General features: G+C 41.7%; 1 protein-coding gene across 3 annotated transcripts in view; it reads left to right on the top strand.

Moving 5' to 3' along the window:
- adgrd2 (adhesion G protein-coupled receptor D2) overlaps positions 1-6,648 on the top strand; it is a 198,185-nt gene extending 191,537 nt beyond the window's left edge. For all 3 annotated transcript variants that reach the window (XM_068012504.1, XM_068012502.1, XM_068012503.1), the window contains one exon: positions 5,937-6,648. In XM_068012504.1, the coding sequence (XP_067868605.1) occupies positions 5,937-6,013 (77 nt within the window). In that variant the 3' untranslated portion in view covers positions 6,014-6,648. The remainder of the gene's footprint in view (positions 1-5,936) is intronic.
- The last annotated feature ends 7,938 nt before the right edge of the window (positions 6,649-14,586 follow it).

Here is a 14,586-nt window from a genome sequence, read left to right as displayed (position 1 = left end):
AGTCTGTACCTTATTATACAAGAAACCTGGTTCCTTTTATTCCTTCGTGATTGGTGCAATCAAATTTCCAATTAATATGATCCCAGACGCAAGAGCAATTAATATGATGCCAGACGCAAGACCCCAATTTATGTGTTATCCCAAAGATGAGAAATTAATATGATTCCAAACTCGAGCCCCCCAATTAAGTATGTAACGAGCACAGCGGGAGCAACACACTGTCGATTCAGTCCCATCACTCCACAGGTCACAGCATATTATTAAAGTCTTCCCATCCAACTGGAAAACAGTCAAATTAAACACTGTAGTAACCCTCGGAATAAAACAGACCAAACCAGGTATCTTTAGACAACAACAAATGTAACTATTTATTAAAATGAAATCTTAAACATTATTATGATAAACCTATGTCTAAAGACCTTATAACTTCTTGTTTTAATCTAACTTTCCCATTCACACACATACAGTCAAAAATAACTGTAGTTAACTGGTTTTAAAAGTGGTGTTTTTAAAATTAGCTGTTTATTAAGAATAAATAAATGAGTAAGTCTTTTTGAGTTACGTTCCTTATGGATGAGGTATTCTAATGTGGAAATAATCAAGGCCACTCAAAGTCTTCACTTGGATTTGATGACACAGTCTGTATTTGATAGGCATTCAAACTCTTTAGCTGCAGCAGGCATCAACAGTTCCTTCAGCAATACCAAATGGTCTCTTAAAAGAAATAGCTTTTTCTTTCCTTAGGGACCTAACTTGGCCTGTAGCTCCTTGTAGAATTTCTTCTCAGCGAGAATAGACAGCTCTTTTCAGTGTGCTTCGCTGGTGAGTCTCTCCAAACAAAACTGGTTCACACCAGTTTTGCCAGATTTTACACACAGTTAAGTGGAAACATTATACCATGTGACCTCTCTTTCTCCTGCTGTTGCCTAGGTAACAAAATGCAGCTGTGGCACACTGTCCCCAGAAATCTAAAATGTCTCTCCCTGTTTCAAAGTCGCACTGTTTGCAAACAGAGTCTTAAAGGCTCACTGTTTTAATCCGAGGAGAAAAATAATACAAGTCCATAACAATGCCAAGATGGCACCATAAACCATATGTATAGATCCTGGCACACCTACCTGACAACAATTGTCTTTACAGGGCCCTGGTCATCAGAGGGCCAAATAGAGTTGTGCCATCTACTGCTGCACCTAAGACTACCATGCAGCATAGAGCTGGTACATCCTATGCTATTAATGGTTGATGGTCGGCACAGACTCGGTGGGCCGAAGGGCCTGTTTCAGTGCTGTATCTCTAAACTAAACTAATCATTAGCTGTGGTCTGAAACTTGACTCCACTGTGGTTAATGGGGATGGTACTGTGCAGAGGCATAGAGAGCAACTCACCTCACAAACAGCTCATGCAGCACCATCTGCACTTCAGCAGCTATTAAGCAAAAGGTTTGGTACTGGGTTTCCCTGTTTCTTGCCTGAAGACTTATGCTTGTGTTTTAATTTTCCTTTCCTTTCCCTTCAGTTTTGTTTGTCACTTCTTAATACCCTACTTCTCCAGCCTTGGCAAAGGTTGCTAATGAGTTGACAACACTTGCAGAATTTTTGGCATCCTATTATGCCAATCCATTTAAATTTTAGATTCCATGATTATTATGTTCCTGCACTCATCCAAATTGTAACTGAGACTTGTATGATTATTGCAATAAACAGACCTTGGAAAATTGGGTGCCATAGCAAATTCCAACTAAAAACAGAAAATACTGGAAACACAGAGCAGGTCAGTGAGCTTTCCACAGAGACAACAGATTGTTTACTTTTCACCACTGACTAACAACTCCTTTTAATCTATCACACATAGACTTTATATTTGCTGTTTACCAAATCAAAATACTTTCAAAATAAAATTACTTTAAAAATGGAGCAATTTCACAAAAAGAATCAAAATTAGCCGATGACAGTTTGTCAGACATGCCAAATGTCCAACACCTTAAGCAAACCAACCTGCTACTTGCTTTGCTGCTGTGGCTTCAGATTGTATTGGTCAGTGTGTATGGCACACTCAGGGCTGGATTTTGTGGTGCTGGTGGGGCTCCCAGCACCGGGCCAAAATGGCAGGGGGACCCCACCTCGGCCTTTCTGAGCATCCTGCGCTCCACTCCCCAGCACCCCACTCCCCAGCACGATCTTGCATTGCTTTGGCATTGAAGTAGCTGGCGTCAGGACCCCTGTCCCTTTACAGATGGAGAACCCGCCTCCAAGAGCTGCCAGCTAATTATAGGACTGGCAGCTCAGCAGTATCGGCAACACCACCGGGAGCGGTGCCCACTGCCAGTATTACAGAGGCCTCTGATCCAAGTCCAGCGCTGGAGACCCAGACCTCAAGTAAGTGGGGCGGAGTTGCCGGGGCCAGTCCGAAGGGCTCTGGCGAGGGGTGGATGGGAGGATGGGGTGTAGTGCAGGAGGAGAGGTGTCCAGGGAGGTGGTGTTTTTCCCGGCAGGAATCCTCCGTGGACCACAGATTGCCCAGGGATGTGGGACCCCACCCCCCCATCTCCCCCAAGCCCGCAGGGAGGGTGCCTTGTATTACTGGGCAACCTCCCCGTGTGGCAGAGACATCTCCACTGCTGGTTAAATTCCAGCGGCGGGGGAAAAGTCTATTAAATGGCCGTTAATAGGCGACTTAAGGGCCTCAACTGGACTCTGGGTGGGAAAGCCGCCGTCGGCTTCTCCTGCTTCCGACAAAATCGTTTGGTGATGGGCCCTGTGCCCCCCACCCCCCATTGCAATTCTAGGGGTCCCCCAGCCTCCAACCCCGCCCCAGGGGGGCCCATAAAATCCAGCCCTCAATCAGTCTCATGGCCCAGAGAAACATTACTTCTCTCAGTGCAAGTAAAGTTACAGCCATAACCAGCAATCCCTCCAAGGTATTTCATGGAGTGCAACAGCTCAGTCTTGAGTATGCTTGTTGCTTCCTAAAGTTAATAGGATATCCAGGAAGGCCTATGCTTGAATCAGTAGTGCTTTTTCTTACCTGGGGATGGTATTTTTTGCTAGCAATCCTGCTTCGGATTCAAGTTCTCTTTGTTGAATAAGCAATAATTCTTCTAAGAAATAATATACAAAATTTGTCCTTGCAAGACAACCTTGACACACTCCCAGAGATTTTGTAGTGGGAGAGCATTTTCCTTCATTTATCAGCAATTGTTTTCCCTTCCCTTTCTCCATTTCTGAAGCCATCAAATCTAAGCTGAGGTATAGTTCTACAGGTGTTGATTGTCTTCTGGTAGCTTGTTTGAGTTACCATTCTTCAGTTGTAAATCTAGATAGTGAATGTCATTAGGCTATTCAGCTACAGAGGCATTATAATCAGGACTGACTGTTGATATACTCACTTCCAGGAGGGACTCTTGGATAGTCATCAGAAGCAGGAAAGCAAGCTGGTGTTTTTCTCTGCCCATCCTGAGGGCAAATTATAAGGTCCCAAATGCCATCAGTTAACTTAGCACAGACCAAAGATCAAACCTCTGATCTCCCTGTTTTGTAAGTCTCAGCTGCGCATTGCCACAATTAGCCAACAATTAATTCTCTGTATGGGAATGTTTAATCTCCAAAAAAGATCCAGTTATTTCAATATAGCAACAAAACAGATAAATGAATACCAGTGAGGTTACTGAAGTGCTTCCTGCTCTGAAAGTCCTGTGAGTAACACGCCTGAAGCTGATGACTTCTGCAGTCTCTCTCCATGCCTGGTGAAGAATGTGTGTAGCAACCATTCTGGCATTGCTGGGGAGCAGAGTTCCTCCCTCACCCTGAGCTCTTGCAGGGAGGCTTCTGAGAACCTTGGCATCTGGCACCTACTCCTTGAGAAGCTTCTTATTCTAGCACCATACAAACAAAACAAGCACAGAGGATCACAACATCACTTTAAGAGGTGCATTTCTGGTTTAATTCTGACCGATCCCTTGGAAATTGTTCCCTATGAGATTATAATGAGGCCCATGAATTAAAATGCCTCTGGTCTATTTTCGATGGCGCGGATGAGTTTTAAACTGAAACCAAAACTCACCTGCCAAAAACTGTCCCATAGTGAAAAAGTTGGGGACAATGTTTTGTTTTAAATTAGGAGCCAAAGTAAAGGATGAAGAGTGGTAGTGTAAAACACCACCGAGTCTGAAACCAGTTGGAGAACTAGTTTAAACAAAAAATTGTTGATTAGTAACCCCAATCTTGGGCTTTCAAAGCCTATAAATTTTGGGAGGAGGAGAAGATTCAAGGAAGAGATTAGCTCCATTGTTTTGAAGTTGTGAGGGTGAAGGGAGGGAATTGGAGAGGAGACAGAATAAAGATACAGAGAAGAAGAATTTGAAGGAGAATGTGTAATGCAGAGGAAGGCTTTCTGTAGACTAACTACTTTGTAAGACAATGTACTTTTGCAGTGAATATTTATACAAATCTTATAAAATACATGTCTGTCACATCACATTTCCAGTGCCATACATCAACCATCACACTTTTAGATTTAGCCAAAAATTTTAAAAGCATCAAATCACAGATATAACTATCTGGACTAACAATAATCTACCAATAGAAACGTCTCCAGAAATGTAACAATTCAGATTGCTTATAAATGTTTTTGACCCCCGCTGTTTTGCTGCTGCCACCTTTGATTACAGGCTCATTACAAGGTTTCTAACATAATAAAATTTAAAAAGCTGATATTCCAACATAGTATAATATATTAATAAAATATAGTATTACAAGATATATACAATATATTAAAGTCTTCCATGCTTCCTACTAGTGTTGCAACTTCCTCTAACACTTTCCTTATCGCACTTTTTTGATAACACATTATTGTTATGACACAGCACATCTTCCAAGTCATTGTGAACATTGCTATGGGAGATCTTCTAGTAACACGTTAAAAATGGTTTGTGATCATAGACGTCACATTGCAAATATTGCACTTTGTTACAATTGGAAAACAATCTAAAAATAAAATCTGCTCATGAGTTGAAGCCTGAAACTGACAGAACACTTGTTTAAAAAGCTCTCTAATTAAGCATTAAGTTTTCAATTATATTAGACCCTGTTTATTTAACAATTAAACTTTGTAGTCCTAAAGCGTCGCATGACCATCTTATCAGCAGAATAATGGATTACACATTGCATGATATAACACTGCTGTCATTCTAAAACAGCATATCGCCTGACGTAGATTGAGCTATGCCATGAAAGGTATGATTTTGATAAAATGTCACCATTTCAGTTGCATGGGGCAGACCTAAATAAAGCATTAAGGTCATGTTTTCCACAGTACACTTTGGCTATTCCTTCCTATTCCGTAGAGGTACATTACAAAAGACCTGTGTCACTAAAAAGTGGAATGCAAGTACAATTCTCTGACATCTCTGTGCTTCTACAATTCTGGCCAGCTGTGCATTCCAGAATTTCATCACTCTACCATTGATGGCTGTGCTTTCAGCTGCATAGGCCCTAAGCTCTGGACTTCTCTTCCTAAACTTCTCTCTCCTTCACTCCTTCACTCTCCTCCTTTCAAATTCTCATGAAAACTCATCTGTCCTAATCCCTCTTTACGTGGCTTAGTGTCAAATTTTGTTTGATAATGCTCTTGTGAAGTGTCTTGGAACAGAAGGTGCAATATAAATGCAAATTGTTATTATTGCATGGGTTATTCATCACCAAGGTGGGTTTGTATCATGAACTAGAGCATTAACACAATTTAGCATTGGAAGACAGCTAACCACATTTTCCCATTGGTTTATCATTTCCTTGATCAAGGAAAAAAGCAAATGCTTGTCTTCCAGTAGTAGATAATCTGGAGTTTAATATTTATTCCAACAATATATTGGAAGTTTTTAGTCTGTACTTCAGATTATTCAGAGTAATGTGATATGATTTTATACCATGTTCATTTGCAGGATTGTGCAGCATCAACACAACAATTCTGACGGAGAGAAGTACAGTCTCACTGAATGACCTTGCAGTTGATTTGTGAAAAAAGACCAAAAACTATTTGCTAAAGTTGGGCTTATAAAACCAAGATCTGTGCACTGCCCTTTTGCATTTCCAGAGTGGACTCTAAACCTCAACCAAACAAGACCTGTTCCAATTTTGATGGAGATCACCAAGATACTGATCACCAACCCATTGAAGTCAATGTTTTAAGTATCTATTTTCTCTCTTTGTAATACATCAAATATTTAGCCCTGTAATTTAGATAATTGTGATACTTAATATAGCCTTGGGCCAGGAATATCAAATGCGATAGGCTAAGATACAGTTATGTAGCGTGGAAAAGCTTTATCTGTTCATATTCTAACACAGAGGGCAGGATCACTGTTTTCAGAAGGTGACATTGGAGAGGAATAAAATAAAACCCTATTCCTTTCTGAGTGATGCCACAATGATGTGATTTCTAGTTTCTCAGGTTGAATTGACTGATGTAGGGTGATGGTTAAAACAGAGATGAGTGATTTTAGCCAAACTTTAGGATCCTATTATTCATCAGAAAACAGAAGTTCACAATAATGTCCTTAGCTATAGCTTTCAAAAACAGTAGATGTGTGAAGAAAGTGGAATGGGTAATTCTATGCTGTAATGTTCCAGGTAGATGTCATAAAAGATCAAAAATAAAGAGCAAGTGAAGTGAATGACTCCTTTCAATATTTGTTCTTTATGTTTCTTAAACAATCTCACCATCACTTCCTCTTCAAAAAGAAAATGAATGAAAAAGATTTATCAACATTAATATCCTTTTGTTCATCTCCAACTTTATTTATTTGGAGAAAATTGTTCAATAGTGATGACATATTGAGGGCAACTGAGCTTGATGCTTAACGTCTGCACTGGTGGACTTGTATCAATGAGAGATTCCAGATCACAGGATATGCGTTGCTCCTTCAGGTGGAAAAGAGTTTTTTTGTCTCGAATTATACCTATGAGGAAAGATTGAGCTGGCTGGGGATTTTTTCCCTAGAAAAGTGAAGACAGAGGGGTGACCTGATAGAGCTCTTTAAGATTATGAAATTGTTTGATAGGGTAGGTGTAGTGGAGATGTTTCCACTTGTGGGGGAGACCAAAACTAGGGGCTATAAATATAAAATAGTCGCTAATAAATCTAATAGGGATTTCATGAGAAACTTCTTTGTCCAGAAAGCTTCTAGAATGTGCAACCCCCTAACACAAAGAATAGTTGAGGTGAATAGCATTGATCCATTGAAGGGAAGTTAGGTAAACATAAGTGAGAAAGGAATAGATTGTTATGCTGATAGGGTTAAATGAAGAGGGTTGGGAAGTGGCTCATGTGGAGTATAAAAACCAAAATAGACCAGTTACGCCAAATGGTGTGTTAATGTGCTGTACATTCCATGTAATTAAATAGCGTCTGGCTCTACTTCAGATGGGCCAGTGAGGGGTGACACTAGTTTACACCAAACATCACCAATCTTTCTCAAAGCACTTTCGTCTTGGCAGCATTTTTATTTGTTCCTGGGATGTGGGTGTCGCTGGCCGGGCCAGCATTTATGGCCCATCCCTAATTGCCCTTGAGAAGGTGGTGGTGAGCTGCCTTCTTGAACCACTGCAGTCCATGTGGGGTAGGTACACCCACAGTGCTGTTAGGAAGGGAGTTCCAGGATTTAAACCCAGCTACAGATGAAGGAACAGCAATATAGTTCCAAGTCAGGACAGTGTGTGGTTTGGAGGGGAACTTGCAAGAGGTGGTGTTCCCATGCATCTGCTGCCCTTGTCCTTATAGGTGGTAGCGATCATGGGTTTGGAAGGTGCTGTCTAAGGAGCCTGGGTGCATTGCTACAGTGCATCTTGCAGATGGTATCACTAATACATTCACTTAACCCACTAAACTGAAATCATTCCTAGGTATTCACACTTGTATTTTGTAGGAATGATCTAACGATGATGTGAATCTCTTATGATGCCTCAAAAGTTGCAGAAGACTTTAGGCGAACTGGCGGACACTGCAAGTTCTCCTGTGCATGTACCAGAGCTCTGAATATGGACAAACAGGTGGAGACTGTGCCCAGTGTTATTACACAGCCTGAACCTATGTGTCACAGCTGTCGCGAAGCTCACGGGCAGACCCAGCATTAATTCTTTTGATCTGCTTGACTACACATCATGTGACCAAAGATTAACATGATAAGGTATGAAATGTAAACCATTCTGATCACGTAAAAGGGGCTGTAATGCAGGCATTGCTATGTGGTGTTGTTCTGGCTGCAGAACAAACAACGGACAGATGACCAGGACATTGGCAAAAGGGCTGAAATAATGATTTTGAGGCCACCACACCATGTAATGCCCTCCAATCCAGGTCCCCGTAGTGCCAGGAAGGACTGCTGAGTACAGACTCTTCCACTTGAGGTGCTCACCCACACCATAAAGCAGATCTTGTTGCTATCAACGTTTATGAAACACAAATTCAATAGGAGCAAAGAAGTGGCAAACAAATCAAACATGACACATCTGTAATAGTGCTTGATAAAACACTTCACATCATTCCAAGATGGAACTTTTAATTGGTACAAGTGTTGCGCAGCTATTTGCAGAGCACACAAAGGAGAGCAGAAGTTTGTCCTAATGACTGGTTTCTGAATTCTGACTTATGGCCAAAACGTGGAAGTGAAGGTTGATGAACAGAGCACCAAAGTGGAGACAATGGCCGGAAATTTGTTGTTGTGATGGGGGTCCCGATGAAGTGTCCAAAAGCCAGGGGTGACCCCGCCATAACCATCTGCGGGGAACCTCATTTTGCGTGGCTCAGTCAACTAATTGGTTGCTGTCAGGGTTGTCGTACCTATTAATGATAGCCACAGGCCCCCAGGAGCTGCCTGCCAATCGGAGGGCCAGTTGCTCAGCAGCGCCACCAGGAGTGGTGGCCACTGCTGGGACTGCACCTGGAAGAAGAGGACACCATGGAAGGACACCCAACCAGGTTAGTGGGAACTGTGGGCGCCAGGGTCTGTCAGGTGAGAACATGCAGCACTGTTGCCGCCCATTGCTGCCAGGGGCCCCTCCATGGGCCAAAGAATGCCCGAATAGGAGGGCCCCTGCACCCCGAGCATACTGGGAGGCTGCCAGGGTTTTTCTGGCAGTCTCTCCATATGGCAGAGGGCCCACCCGCCACTGGTAAATGCCAGCAGCAGCAGCAGGAAGAGCCCTTAATTGGCTATGTAAGTGGCTTAATTGGCCTCTGGGCAGGAGGGCCATCTGCTACCTTCCCAGCTGCTGAAAAGATGGTATGATAGCGGGAAGATGACAGGCACTCCACCCCTCACCGCCTTCTCTTGCTATTTAATGTCCCCCCCCCTTACCCCGCCTCACATGCCCATCCTCGGAGAGCTGGTTAAATTCAGCCCAAGGTGTCCATCAAAGTATGAGGCCTATTCAAGGAGGGTACAGCAGGCTTGTGCAAAATGAAAAAATCCACTAAGTTAAGAAGACCTCAATATTATTACATAGCATCTCCATACGATATATACGAACATTATGGACACACATGGATGTAAAATTCACTATTTCTTACTGAATGAGAAATGAAAAAATTGTACAACACAAAAGCAGGATATACACTGAAAAAATTATTGAACATTTAAACAATCTTCAGTGAAATGCTACATGCATTGTCCTTCAGTATGGTATTATAGCTCAAATAGACTTCAGGCACAGTCCGTTTTATAAGGATCTGCGCATGCATTCGGGGCACTGCTAAATTAGTCAAGCCATTTACAGATGTCCCTGCTGCCAGCCTGAAACAGGCGTTGTGCCCCTTACATATGTAACTGAGGGAGCCTATTGCCTGTTTTAGGTCCTTTTGCTAAAATTGATTGGTAATGAGCCGAGCAGGAGCAGAAGCCAGGCCTGCTCTAGTTGGAATTGTTCAGAGGCTCCCGTGGCCACCAACAAAAGGCAAGTTATTTTTAAATAGAAATCAGAAATTGTTGCTATGGAACCAGGAGGGAGAGGAGTGCTCTCCAGCCTCCACAGTCCTTATGCCAATTTCCATCCCATAAAGTTCTTTTTAATCAAGCTTCATAGCATGCTGCAATGGTGACTTAGTATTGGATTAATGCAACCATTCTTCCTATGAGCTACTTACAAAATTTTTGCCAAACAGATACGTATTAGCAGTTTGCCAATACTAATTTTCTGAAACACTGCAACAAAATTGTTTTCCTGCATTGATACAAGTTAGGACCATTTGCAAATATTTCGCGATAACATGGAGAAAGGAAAAGTGGAGCCCAAACCTTTCATGTGTTCAGCCCAGTTTGTTACTTGTCTATGTTTATAGAATATTTGTTCATGTGAAGTAGAGCTCACTGATTCAAATTGATTAACATTATCAATGCATGTATATTTGGAAATAACTAGGATATAATACAGTAAGAAATTGAACTCCATTGTTGCCTTCCCATAAAATATTTTAATATCATAATGATTTGTGTTCTTTATTATAATTTACACGCTATTCCAAGCTTACAAAAAACAAAACGTAACAGAATTGATTGCAATACGTCTTTAATGAAAATGTCACATAACACAGTCACTTGTGGCAATGATTAAAATACAGATATTCTTAGAAGCAGTCAATTAACTATTCTGCTTTGTTGCCATTTCAAAATATCTTTAAAAAACTGTTTTCTAAAATATATGTATGAAATCCTAATAAACACTACAACTAGTCAACACTTATCTTTTGGATTTGTTGCATTTAAAATAAAATGTTTCAATGCATTAAGACACGTTGCTCGGTATACATATTTGGCATAGTTATACTGATAGCAGTGCAGAACATTGCTTTGTTCTATTGGTTCTTAAATATAACACATCAATAAATTTTGATACATGATGAAGAAAGGGAAGTACAGAAGAAAACATTTTTGAGAACAATTTTATTTTTATTTTTGACAAATGTGTCCCTAAATTAATCCGGAAAATCCTCTGGAAACCGTTACATATTTCAGAAATTAGTTATATTTCATTTTATTATTCAGTGTTCAAATGTCAGTTACATCTATCACATGGGATATAGCAAAAACTTGTATACGTCAGTTTACGTCAGCCAATAGTTAAATATTTCCCTAGCATTAAAGTCTCCCATATATCTAATGTATTTGTGATTTTACCAGCCCCTCGGCATCGGAGTTCATGGCAGAGGGGCCCATAAAATACTTGCAGGAGTGGCCCACCACAACTCCTGACGCCGAGAAGGCGCTGCCACATTTTACCGGTGGCGACAAGGCCTCTGTGCGGCACCACCGTCCACCCCAACCCCGCTGCCAACTGGCGGGACCTTCATTTCAACATTAAAACGAATTAAGATAAGATGCCAATCAATTTACTTTGTCCTGACGGCCGTCCCACGCTGATTTTACGGCCGCCAGCTGCAACTCGTGTTGCTGTGGAGCTCCGTAAGGAGTTCTGAGGCGAGACACTGGTGGGGAGGGGGGAAGGACTGAAATTATCAGGGCGGGAGCGGGGGTGAGCAGGGAAAACCTTTTTTATTGGCTGTGGGGATGGTGGGAAAGGGTTGAAGGGCAAATGTGACGAGGTTGTGGGGGGGGAAGTTCAAGATGGGAATAAATTTATTGTTTGTCATATTGGTGTATAAGACCACCATTGGGTGGGGGTTGGGGTGGTTGGGAAAGGGCCTCCAGCTTTTGATTTTTTTAAAAAACAATGAATCATTTCTCTTTAAAAATTCAAATTGTTGCTAAGGAAGCCTGTGAAAAATGGCGCCAGCACCTATGCGGTGGCACCGGACACCATTGCTGGGGGCGGAGCGGCCGCCCCCTCTACGCCATTGGGGGCGGCCACTCCACCCCTCCATTTAAATGAGCCCCCACGCGAAATATCATGAGGTCTCAGCAGCGGCACTTCCATTTCAGAAGGCCGCCGACTTCAAAGTACACCACCACGATGTGTGGTGCACTAATCAAATTCAGCTTTCTTCTCCATTTGTTATCAATTCTCAAAAAGGACTAAGAAAGCTTTGTACCAATTACTAACAAAGGAAAACAAATAATGGTGGGTGATTATGTACTTAGGAAATGGCTTTCGTTTTCATTAAATCTGCCAAAATTGATCCACATTAATGTTTCGCGTTCGAGGTTTAGTGGAGTTTCAAATGCATTTATTTTAACTGAACGTTAACTGTATAGTTCTGTAATAAAATAACATGTTAATTAATAAGAACTCAGCGAATTAAAATGCTTTTGAACCTTCTCAATAAGATAAGGGGTGGTTCTAGACTTAGTTTTCAGGAATGAAGCTGGACAGGTGGAAGGGGTATCAGTTGAGGAGCACTTTGGTCATAATTCAGTTAGATTTAGGGTAGATATGGAAAAGGACAAAGATAGACCAGGAATAAAAGTTCTCAATTGGGGAAAACTAATTTTACTAAACTGAGATATGATTTAACTAAAGTGGACTGGAAGCTGTTACTTGAAGGTAAATCAGTGCCTGATCAGTGGGAGGCATTCAAGGAAGAGATAGTGAGGGTTCAAAGCAAGTATGTTCCCTTTAAAAAAAAGGATGGGATGAACAAATGCAGAGCCCCCCGGATGTCAAGTGGCTCAAAGGAGAAGATAAAGTAAAAAAGGGAACTTATAACTGATACCAAGGTCTCAATGCTGCAGAAAACCTACTGGTGTACAAAAAGTGTTGGGGTGAAATTAAAAAGGCAATTAGGAAAGCAAAGAGAGGACATGAAAAAATATTGGCAAGTAAAATCAAGGAAAACCCAAAGATTTTTTATAAATACATAAAGAGCAAGAGGATAGCCAAAGAAATAGTAGGGCCTATTAGGGACCCTAAGGATAACCTGTGTATGGAGATGGAGGACATGGGTATGGTTCTTAACAAATACTTTCCATCTGTTTTCACAAAAGAGAGAGACAATACAGACATTGCAATCAGGGAAGAGGAATGTGAAATAGTGGATGAAATTAACATAGTGAGAGGGGAAGTATCAAGGGGTTTAACATCTTTGAAAGTGGATAAATCCCCAGGCCCGGAAGAACTGTATCCTAGGCTGTTAAGGGAAGCAAGAGAAGAAATAGCAGAGGCTCTGACGATCATTTTCCAATCCTATCTGCCTACAGACAATGTGCCAGAGGACTGGAGGACAGTTAACATTGTACCATTGTATAAAAAGGGAGAAAGGGATAGACCAGTCAGCCTAAACACGGTGGTGGGAAAATTATTGGAAAAAATTCTAAGGCTCAGGATAAATCTTCATTTAGAAAGACAGAGATTAATCAAAGACAGTCAGCACCGATTTGTTAAGGGAAGGTCGTGTCTAACATGACTGAACTTATCGAGGACATAACAAGGAGGGTTGATGAGGGTAGTGCATTTGATGTAGTCTATATGAATTTCAGCAATGCTTTTGATAAGGTCCCACGTGGCAGACTGGTCACAAAAGTAAAAACCAAGGGAAAATAGCATGTTGGATCCAAAATTTGCTCAGAGGCAGGAAGCAAAGGGTAATGGTTGATAGGTATTTTTGTGACTGGAACGCTGTTTCCAGTGGAGTTCCACAGGGCTCAGCACTAGATCCCTTGCTTTTTGTGGTATATATCAATGATTTGGACTTGAATATAGGGGGTTAAGAAGTTTGCAGATGATGCAAAAATTGACCGTGTGGTTGATCATGAAGAAGAAAGCTATAGCCTGCAGGAAGATATCAAAAGTCTAGTCAGGTGGGCGGAACAGTGGCAAATGGAGTTCAGTCCAGAGAAGTGTGAGGTAAAGCATTTGGGGAAGGCTAACCAGGCAAGGGAATACATAATAATTTGTAGGATGCTGAGAAGTGGAAAGGAACCGAGGGACTTTGGTTTTCACATCCACAGATCCCTGCAAGTGCTTGGGCAAGTAGATGAGGTGGTCAAGAAGGCATACAGGATACTTGCCTTTATTAGAGACCTGGAATATAACAGCAGGGACGTTATGCTGTAACTGTATCAACACTTGATAGGTCATAGCTGGAGTACTGCGTGCAGTTCTGGTCACCGCACTATAGGAAAGATGTGATTGCATTAGAGAGGGTATAGAGAAGATTTACAAGGGTGTTGCCTGGACTGGAGAATTTTAGTTATTAGGAAAGATTAGATAGGCTAGGGTTGTTTTCTTTGGAACAGGAGGAGGCTGAGGGGAGACCTAACTGAAGTGTATAACATTATGAGTGGTCTGGATAGCATGGATAGGAAATCCCTATTCCCTTTGGTTGAGGGGTCTATAACCAGTGGGCATAGATTTAGGTTAAGAGGTCAAAGGTTTGGGGGGATTTGAGGGGAAATTTTTTCACCCAGAGGATGGTGGGAATCTAGAACACACTGCCTGAAATGGTGGTAGAGGCAAAAACCCTCATAACATTGAAAAATTACTTGGATATCCACTTGAAGTGCCATAGCCTTCTAGGCAACGAACCTGGCTCTGGAAAGTGGGATTAGGTGGATGGCTACATGTCATCTGGCACAGACACGATGGGCCCAATGGCCTCCTTCCATGCTGTAAACATCTATGATTTCTGTGATTTATCTTTTA

This window comes from Heterodontus francisci, chromosome 32, assembly GCF_036365525.1.
Source record: "Heterodontus francisci isolate sHetFra1 chromosome 32, sHetFra1.hap1, whole genome shotgun sequence".
Lineage (NCBI taxonomy): Eukaryota > Metazoa > Chordata > Chondrichthyes > Heterodontiformes > Heterodontidae > Heterodontus > Heterodontus francisci.
The sequence above is the reverse complement of the archived record's forward strand: the minus strand, read 5'-3'. Positions and strand labels throughout refer to the sequence as shown.